Source organism: Leptodactylus fuscus, chromosome 5 (genome assembly GCF_031893055.1).
Source record: "Leptodactylus fuscus isolate aLepFus1 chromosome 5, aLepFus1.hap2, whole genome shotgun sequence".
NCBI lineage: Eukaryota > Metazoa > Chordata > Amphibia > Anura > Leptodactylidae > Leptodactylus > Leptodactylus fuscus.
In genome coordinates this window covers 53,056,008-53,066,287 of record NC_134269.1, presented here as the reverse complement: position 1 = coordinate 53,066,287, position 10,280 = coordinate 53,056,008, and the positions used below count along the sequence as shown (strand labels likewise).

General features: G+C 43.8%; 1 protein-coding gene across 1 annotated transcript in view; it reads left to right on the top strand.

Moving 5' to 3' along the window:
- Positions 1-211: 211 nt before the first annotated feature.
- The window catches only part of PLEKHO2 (pleckstrin homology domain containing O2), a 43,360-nt gene continuing 33,291 nt past the window's right edge, over positions 212-10,280 (top strand). Inside the window, exon 1 of the mRNA XM_075273162.1 lies at positions 212-294. Within this exon, the coding sequence (XP_075129263.1) occupies positions 286-294 (9 nt within the window). The 5' untranslated portion in view covers positions 212-285. The remainder of the gene's footprint in view (positions 295-10,280) is intronic.

Below are 10,280 nucleotides of genomic sequence, written 5' to 3'. Positions count from 1 at the left end.
TGTACTTTCAGTTCACTGACTCAACTTCATTTCAACCACCGGAAACCCAAGTTTTTTAAGCAGAGGTTTTGTTAGCAGCCGAGAAAGAGGAATCGAGCAGACCAGAGGGAGGAGAGCTGAGAGCTGGGGCTAAGAAGGTTCCTCTTGCTCAGCCTGTCAGGGCCTAAGGTCCAGCCTGGGTGGGTGGGGTGTGCGGGGAAGGGGGTGCATGGAGGACGACATCTGGCTTCCCTTCCTGTAGAGAAGTCCTAGGGCTGGGCAGCGTATCCTGGGGACAGGCTCACCATGGAAGATGTAAGTTATACACCAGCCTCTCTTATTAAGCCATCCTCTTTCATTGTCACCTGTCTATGGAATCAGTGCTTACTTGTATAGCCAGCAGGATGGGCTTGTTAACCCTTTCCTTCCATAGGGATGCAGTGATGCTGTAACTCTTCATCTCCTTCTGTTGTTGCTGAGGAGTAAAAGTAAAACTTCAGGTTCCAGTTCTCCGCCAGTGTACGATGATCTGAAAAAAAGAGAACACAACCTTGCAATTGTTGAAAACAGCCAGCAAGCAGAATAGTAGGATTGTGCTTATAGTTTTAGGCAGTGCGACTGAGCAGCTTGTCATACGTGATACATGACTTCCTCCTCTCTGCAGCTGTGAAACGGTTAAGTAGGTGTCCTCTGCTGTACACCGCAGAACCCTGGTTATGTACTTAAATAAAGATGCTGAGTACAAGCATTACAAGGCGCTGCCTGTGATCTCTCTCCCTCTGCTATCTGCCAGATATCCGAGCTGGAAATCTCTGCCTTTCCTTAGCCATGTAGTGACAAGAGGGAAAAGTACAAACCACAGTGAGGTCACCTCATTACTAATGTCCCTGCTCTGGATATTGAGAAATGGCTAGATAAGAAGGGAAGATAGAAGGATTCTTCATAGATCAGTGCCGGGAGCCATACTGTACTAGAGAACAGAAGGGGTTACTATAGCAGCAGCTGGGTGTCAAGCTGTTGTACATTCTCACTGCTGTACCCACATTGTACTCGCCATTCTGCAATGTGTTTCAGCTGATTAAAAGTTTCCAGCTCCATCACTAAGGCATTACACTTCACACAAGCATGCCAGGAAAGCTAGGAAAGAACTGCAAATAATACAACTCTTAATACGCATCATAATAATAATACTGATACTGTTGCTATTAATAATACTGATAATAATAATACTGATACAAATAATAATATTGCTGATACTACTATTAAAAATGATACTGATAAAAATAATAATGATACTGCTACTACTACTGTTAAGAACAGCAGCAATAAGAATACAGATACTAATGCTCATGATGATACGACTATTAATATTAATGGTAATGATAATACTGATGATAATACAGATAATAATACTCATGATAATAACAACTATAATAATAGTGATGATTATAATACCGATAATAATAATAATAATACCAATGATGCTAAAACTTAAAATAATGTAATACACATGATAGTAATATTGATGATGATGATAATACTGAAAATAATAAGTTATTATTTTTTAAGTATTATTATCATTCTTATTATTATCATCAGTAATATTAACATCAGTATTAGAATTATCATTGCTATTAGTATTATTATCATCAGTATCAATACTAGAATCATCATCATCATCATTATTACTATGAGTCTTATCAGTATTATTATCAACAGCAAACATGTGCAATGTGCTTCTTACAATAGACTGAAAGCACAATGTCACTCTTATAATTATTATTATTATTATTATTATTATCATCAGTATTAGTATTATTAGCATTTTTGTTGTTAATAATAATAATAATAACAACAACAAAAATGATTATAATACTAATGATGGTCATAATAATAATGACATTGTTCTTTGAGTCTATTGTAAGAATACATTACAAATGTTTGTTGATAATAATACCGATATTAATAACACTAATGATAATTATAGTAATGATACTGATGATAATAATACTGATAATAATTAGAATACTGATGTTAATATTACCTATAATAATGATAATACTGATGATGATTATAATAATGCTGATAATAAATTTAGTAATAGCAAACAAATGTACACTGCTGATTCTGCAGCTAAAATTAACATGTTTTTTTTTTAAAAAAATGTGCAAGTGTTTGATAAAGCAGCTTATCCTTAGATAACAGAGATTAACCAAAATCTCATTCACTTTACTGATACTATAAAACGCAACAGGTTTTTTTCACAATGTTTCTGCAGCAGACAAAAATGTTGCATTTTCACAGCACAGAGCCTCAACATTAGAGAATCCTAACCTGTAGATTTTACACTAAGTTCACATTAGCGTTGTCTACCTCCCATTGCTTAAGCGGACCGCTAAAATTTCAGTTATATATGGAGACCAATGGATCCCACTGACTACAAAGGGTCCATTAGCTGTTATAAAACTGAAACCAGTAGACATGGCAACATAGTCTCCAAAGGAGATTCCGGCACAAACGCAAATATAGCCTTGCGCTTGTAGTTTTGCAACAGCTAGGGTAGCCAGAGATGAGGAACATTGGTCTAAAATATATTGAATTTTCAAAGGTGACAAAAATTAGAGTAGGATTACACAGCTATGCAACAGTGACGGGCCATGGTGCGGCTAAAAACTGCACACCTGTGCCAGCTGCCGTAGTATTTCAAATAAAATGCTCTCCAAACTGATTATTATATGTTCCAAGTTGATAGCAGCGTGGTTTCGTAGGTTACCGTCATTAACTAGAAACACCGTATTGTGTAATCACCTCCTTAAGGCTAATGAATCACGTAGTGTAAGGGTAAGTTCACACAGCGTTTTTTTGGTCAGGAGTTTGAGGCCGTATTCACCTCAAAATCCTGACCAAAAAGACGTCTCCCATTGAAATCAATGGGAGCCGGTCAGTTCTTTTTTCCTGGAGTCGTTTCTTCCGGCTCCCGGAAAAAGAAGCGACATGCTCATTCCATCAGGCGGATTCACCTCGTGACATCCACCTGAAGACACTCCCTCCTCCCGACTAGGCCCAATCATTTGGGCCTAATCCGGAGTGGAGTGCGCAACTGGATGCCGCTGGTGCACTGCACCGGCATCCAGATGCAGCTACCCGTATTTTGGTCCGGAACCTGAGACGGACCAAAGGAACCCATTGAAGTCAATGGCAGGCTTTTTTTTTTAGCACTGATATTACACACCAAATTCCTCACCATTTTCCTCCGTGTGAATGGACTCTTACGCAGTAAAAAAAACGCTGCGGAAAAAAACTGTGTTTTTCACATTTTTCACTGTATTTTCGCAGAAATCTTCTCTGTGGACTTTCTGTCTGTATTAGGGCCCATTAAAAAAAGCTAGCAGGATCCATTGAAATCAATAGGAGGTATTTTTTTCAGTGCTGAAAATTCAGCGCCAAATAAAACGCCATTTTCCTCCGTGTGAATGGACCCTTACACCTATATTGAAACATTCTGGTGTCTATTCAGGTTTAAATGACATGCTGTGATTTACAAAATAGGCAGGGGTGTTTTTGAAAATGTAGGTTTTCTGCTGCAAATTTCACAAGATGAAGCTTTAGCCTAAAAGTAGTTATTAGGGTAGACACATGATAGATTTTTGCCCTCCAAATGCACAGCGAATTTGCAGCAAAATCTGCATATTATGGAAGCAAGATTGGTGGTTTGTCACACTGCTACTATTAAAAATGTGAACTGTATTGTGGAAACTCACAACAGGAATAGGGATTTAGAAAAATAGAATTGAAGGAAAAGCTGCGTTTTTTTGTTACAGATTTTGCAGCAATTTTTTCAGCCAAAGCATAGAGTTGTCTTAGCAGAAGGAATGACACCTAGGAATGACTTAATACTAGAGATGAGCGAACAGTGAAATGTTCAAAGTTCGATGTTCGATTCGAGTAGCCGCTCAATACTCGACTGTTTGATCGAACATCGAACCCCATTATAGTCTATGGGGAATAAATACTCATTTAGGAGGAAACCACTATTCGACTCAGGAGGGTCACCAAGTCCACTATGACACCCCAGGAAATGATGCCAACACCCTGGAATGCAACTGGGACAGCAGGGAAAGCATGTCTGGGGGCATCTAACATGCCCAAGTCACTGTATTACGTCGGGATCCCTGTCAGCTTGCGATATGCGCAAGCTGACTTTTTCCCATAGGAATGCATTGACCAGCGTTGATTGGCCGAATGCCATGAAGAGTATAGCATTCGGCCAATCAATACTGGTTCTGACGGAGGCAGATTGGCTCATCTCCGGAGTAGTCGGGCTGAGCGCATGGCCAGCACTGCTACATCTCCGGTGTAGCAGTGCTGGCCGTGCGCTCAGATCGGTTCATCTCTGGAGTAGCCGAGCTGAGTGCACGGCCAGGACTGCTTCATCTCCGGTGTAGCAGTGCTGGCCGTGCGTTCTGATTGGCTCATCTCTGGAGTAGCCGAGCTGAGTGCACAGCCAGCACTGCTACATCTCCGGTGTAGCAGTGCTGGCCGTGCGCTCAGATCGGCTCATCTCCGGATTAGCCGAGCTGAGCGCACGGCCAGCACTGCTACATCTCGGCATAGGAATGCATTGACCAGCGTTGATTGGCCGAACGTCATACAGACTACAGCACTCGGCCAATCAATGATGGTTCTGCCAGAGGAGGCGTAGTCTAAGATTGGTCCACAGCAGTCTCCATTCTGGTCCGATCTTAGACTCCGCCTCCTCACAGACAAGCCTCCAGCAGAACCAGCGTTGATTGGCCGAATGCTATACTCTATATGGCATTCAGCCGATCAACGCTGGTTAATGCATTCCTATGGGAAAAAGTCATCTCGCGCATATCGCAAGCTGACAGGGATCCCGACGTAATACAGTGACTTGGGCGTGTTAGATGCCCCCAGACATTCTTCCCCTGCTGTCCCAGTTGCATTCCAGGGTGTTGGCATCATTTCCTGGGGTGTCACAGTGGACTTGGTGACCCTCCTGAGTCAAATAGTGGTTTCCCCCTAAATGAGTATTTATTCCCCATAGACTATAATGGGGTTCGATGTTCGATCGAACAGTCGAGTATTGAGCGGCTACTCGAATCGAACATTTCACTGTTCGCTCTTCTCTAGTATTAAGTCATTCCTAGGTGTCCTTCACATGACCATACTTTTGATCTGCAATTGCAGATCAAAGTATTGACACATGCATTTCTATGGGCACAGATACACAATCGCATTTTGTGCAGACACGTGTCTGTGCTGTATCCAAGGACAACAAATCATGAACCATGTCCTATTTTTGTTTGCATTTGTGACACAGACAAGTCTATAGGATCAAACAAGTCTTTTTGTGGATTCATGTTTGCAGATGACATACTGGCATGTTTTTTGTAGATTGTGGATCAGTATTTGCGGACAAAAAAATTGTGTGCAGGAGGCCTAAGGCCTCTTGCAGAATTTCATCAGTTTGTCTTTTTTTTTCCCAACCTCCTGATTAGAGATGAGCGAACACTAAAATGTTCGAGGTTCGAAATTCGATTCGAACAGCCGCTCACTGTTCGTGTGTTCGAATGGGTTTCGAACCCCATTATAGTCTATGGGGAACATAAACTCGTTAAGGGGGAAACCCAAATTCGTGTCTGGAGGGTCACCAAGTCCACTATGACACCCCAGGAAATGATACCAACACCCTGGAATGACACTGGGACAGCAGGGGAAGCATGTCTGGGGGCATAAAAGTCACTTTATTTCATGGAAATCCCTGTCAGTTTGCGATTTTCGCAAGCTAACTTTTCCCCATAGAAATGCATTGGCCAGTGCTGATTGGCCAGAGTACGGAACTCGACCAATCAGCGCTGGCTCTGCTGGAGGAGGCGGAGTCTAAGATCGCTCCACACCAGTCTCCATTCAGGTCCGACCTTAGACTCCGCCTCCTCCGGCAGAGCCAGCGCTGATTGGCCGAAGGCTGGCCAATGCATTCCTATACGAATGCAGAGACTTAGCAGTGCTGAGCCATTTCTGCTCAACTACACATCTGATGCACACTCGGCACTGCTACATCAGATGTAGCAATCTGATGTAGCAGAGCCGAGGGTGCACTAGAACCCCTGTGCAAACTCAGTTCACGCTAATAGAATGCATTGGCCAGCGCTGATTGGCCAATGCATTCTATTAGCCCGATGAAGTAGAGCTGAATGTGTGTGCTAAGCACACACATTCAGCACTGCTTCATCACGCCAATACAATGCATTAGCCAGTGCTGATTGGCCAGAGTACGGAATTCGGCCAATCAGCGCTGGCTCTGCTGGAGGAGGCGGAGTCTAAGATCGCTCCACACCAGTCTCCATTCAGGTCCGACCTTTAACTCCGCCTCCTCCGGCAGAGCCAGCGCTGATTGGCCGAAGGCTGGCCAATGCATTCCTATGCGAATGCAGAGACTTAGCAGTGCTGAGTCAGTTTTGCTCAACTACACATCTGATGCACACTCGGCACTGCTACATCAGATGTAGCAATCTGATGTAGCAGAGCCGAGGGTGCACTAGAACCCCTGTGCAAACTCAGTTCACGCTAATAGAATGCATTGGCCAGCGCTGATTGGCCATTGCATTCTATTAGCCCGATGAAGTAGAGCTGAATGTGTGTGCTAAGCACACACATTCAGCACTGCTTCATCACGCCAATACAATGCATTAGCCAGTACTGATTGGCCAGAGTACGGAATTCGGCCAATCAGCGCTGGCCAATGCATTCTATTAGCCCGATGAAGTAGAGCTGAATGTGTGTGCTAAGCACACACATTCAGCACTGCTTCATCACGCCAATACAATGCATTAGCCAGTGCTGATTGGCCAGAGTACAGAATTCGGCCAATCAGCGCTGGCCAATGCATTCTATTAGCCCGATGAAGTAGAGCTGAATGTGTGTGCTAAGCACACACATTCAGCACTGCTTCATCACGCCAATACAATGCATTAGCCAGTGCTGATTGGCCAGAGTACGGAATTCGGCCAATCAGCGCTGGCTCTGCTGGAGGAGGCGGAGTCTAAGGTCGGACCTGAATGGAGACTGGTGTGGAGCGATCTTAGACTCCGCCTCCTCCAGCAGAGCCAGCGCTGATTGGCCGAATTCCGTACTCTGGCCAATCAGCACTGGCTAATGCATTGTATTGGCGTGATGAAGCAGTGCTGAATGTGTGTGCTTAGCACACACATTCAGCTCTACTTCATCGGGCTAATAGAATGCATTGGCCAATCAGCGCTGGCCAATGCATTCTATTAGCGTGAACTGAGTTTGCACAGGGGTTCTAGTGCACCCTCGGCTCTGCTACATCAGATTGCTACATCTGATGTAGCAGTGCCGAGTGTGCATCAGATGTGTAGTTGAGCAGAAATGGCTCAGCACTGCTAAGTCTCTGCATTCGTATAGGAATGCATTGGCCAGCCTTCGGCCAATCAGCGCTGGCTCTGCCGGAGGAGGCGGAGTCTAAGGTCGGACCTGAATGGAGACTGGTGTGGAGCGATCTTAGACTCCGCCTCCTCCAGCAGAGCCAGCGCTGATTGGTCGAGTTCCGTACTCTGGCCAATCAGCACTGGCCAATGCATTTCTATGGGGAAAAGTTAGCTTGCGAAAATCGCAAACTGACAGGGATTTCCATTAAATAAAGTGACTTTTATGCCCCCAGACATGCTTCCCCTGCTGTCCCAGTGTCATTCCAGGGTGTTGGTATCATTTCCTGGGGTGTCATAGTGGACTTGGTGACCCTCCAGACACGAATTTGGGTTTCCCCCTTAACGAGTTTATGTTCCCCATAGACTATAATGGGGTTCGAAACCCATTCAAACACACGAACAGTGAGCGGCTGTTCGAATCGAATTTCGAACCTCGAACATTTTAGTGTTCGCTCATCTCTAATTAAGATGTAACATCTGGCCGAAGCGGTTTGTTTAACAAAATGCAGCAGAAAACACAGCGTGAATCCATCATTTCTCTGGAAGACAACCCTGCAATGTAAAGGATGTGCGAAAACAGGATCTGATTGTATCAGGTATTACAGCTTAGTCCCATTCACTTGAATAGGGCTGAGATGTAATACTGGATGGAAGCTATGGACAAGACTTGTGTTAAGGCCCCACATAGTGAACCAAAAAAATGCAGCCAAAAAAAAATGCAGCAGAATCTCATTGTTTTTTTCTACAGCATTTTTTATTGAGTTTTCCTCTGCGGAGTTTCTGCCCCTATTATACATATACAGAAAACGCCAGTGTTTCTGCAGGTATTATAGACATACTCTGATTTTCAAAAACACAAGCATTTTTGAAAAAACAGCTTCTCCGCTGTAGATTTTTTATGCAATGTGTAGATGGGATTAGCCAGAATCCCATCCACTTTGCAGGTGCTTGTAAATGCAGTGTTTTTTTGCCAACATGGGACTTTGGCCTTATCCTGTACACAGGCAGACACTTTTCTTCTAATCTCAGAGACAAGCCCTTCAAAAAGGTGAGCACTTTTTTCATGTATGGTTAGGATATGATGAAATAAAACACCAAATGCCATATTAATAGGCAGCATTACTGTGGTATAGTACGCTGACCCCGAAAACACTTCAAAGCACCAGAAACCAAAACACTGAGTATGGAAATATTTTCACATTTTTCTATACTCTGATATACAGTCCTATGAAAAAGTTTGGGCACCCCTATTAATCTTAATAATTTTTAGTTCTAAATATTTTGGTATTTGCAACAGCCATTTCAGTTTGATATATCTAATAACTGATGGACACAGTAATATTTCAGGATTGAAATGAGGTTTATTGTACTAACAGAAAATGCGCAATATGCATTAAACCAAAATTTGACCGGTGCAAAAGTATGGGCACCTCAACAGAAAAGTGACATTAATATTTAGTACATCCTCCTTTTGCAAAGATAACAGCCTCTAGTCGCTTCCTGTAGCTTTTAATCAGTTCCTGGATCCTGGATGAAGGTATTTTGGACAAACAATTCAAGTTCAGTTAAGTTAGATGGTCGCCGAGCATGGACAGCCCGCTTCAAATCATCCCACAGATGTTCAATGATATTCAGGTCTGGGGACTGGGATGGCCATTCCAGAACATTGTAAGGGCTAGTTCACACGTGAGTATAAGGGGAGGTTTTTGACAGCGGATTTCGCGTCCAAAACCTCCCCTTATAATGGTGGTCTATGGAGACCGCCGGGCTTCTGTTCTCCGCTAGCGGCGAGCTGCTGCTAGCGGCGAAAAGAAAGGACATGTCCTTTCTTCAGGCGGAAGCCACGCGGGCTCAGTCGCGCGGCTTCCGCCCCCAGCAGCTCCCTCCTATGTCGGCTCATTCATTTGAGCCGACAGCAGAGGGTTAAGCCGTGACAGCGATGGTCGCGGCGGGCGGGTTTTGACAAGAGAGAGACGTGGCTCGCCGCGTCTCTCTCTCTGTCAAAACCCGCGCGGGCAGTTCACGTGTGAACTAGCCCTAATTGTTCCTCTGCATGAATGCCTGAGGATTTGGAGCGGTGTTTTGGATCATTGTCTTGCTGAAATATCCATCCCCGGCGTAACTTCAACTTCGTCACTGATTCTTGAACATTATTCTCAAGAATCTGCTGATACTGAGTGGAATCCATGCGACCCTCAACTTTAACAAGATTCCCGATGCTGGCATTGGCCACACAGCCCCAAAGCATGATGGAACCATCACCAAATTTTAAAGTGGGTAGCATGTGTTTTTCTTGGAATGCTGTTTCTTTTTGGACGCCATGCATAACGCCTTTTTTTATAACCAAACAACTCAATTTTTGTTTCCAAAATGAAGCTGCCTTGTCCAAATGTGCTTTTTCATACCTCAGGCAACTCTATTTGTGGCGTACGTGCAGAAACGGCTTCTTTCTCATCACTCTCCCATACAGCTTCTATTTGTGCAAAGTGCGCTGTATAGTTGACCGATGCACAGTGACACCATCTGCAGCAAGATGATGCTGCAGCTCTTTGGAGGTGGTCTTTGGATTGTCCTTGACTGTTCTCACCATTCTTCTTCTCTGCCTTTCTGATATTTTTCTTGGCCTGCCACTTCTGGGCTTAACAAGAACTGTCCCTGTGGTCTTCCATTTCCTTACTATGTTCCTCACAGTGGAAACTGACAGGTTAAATCTCTGAGACAACTTTTTGTATCCTTCCCCTGAACAACTATGTTGAACAATCTTTGTTTTCAGATCATTTGAGAGTTGTTTTGAGTAGCCCATGATGCCACTCTTCAGAGGAGATTCAAATA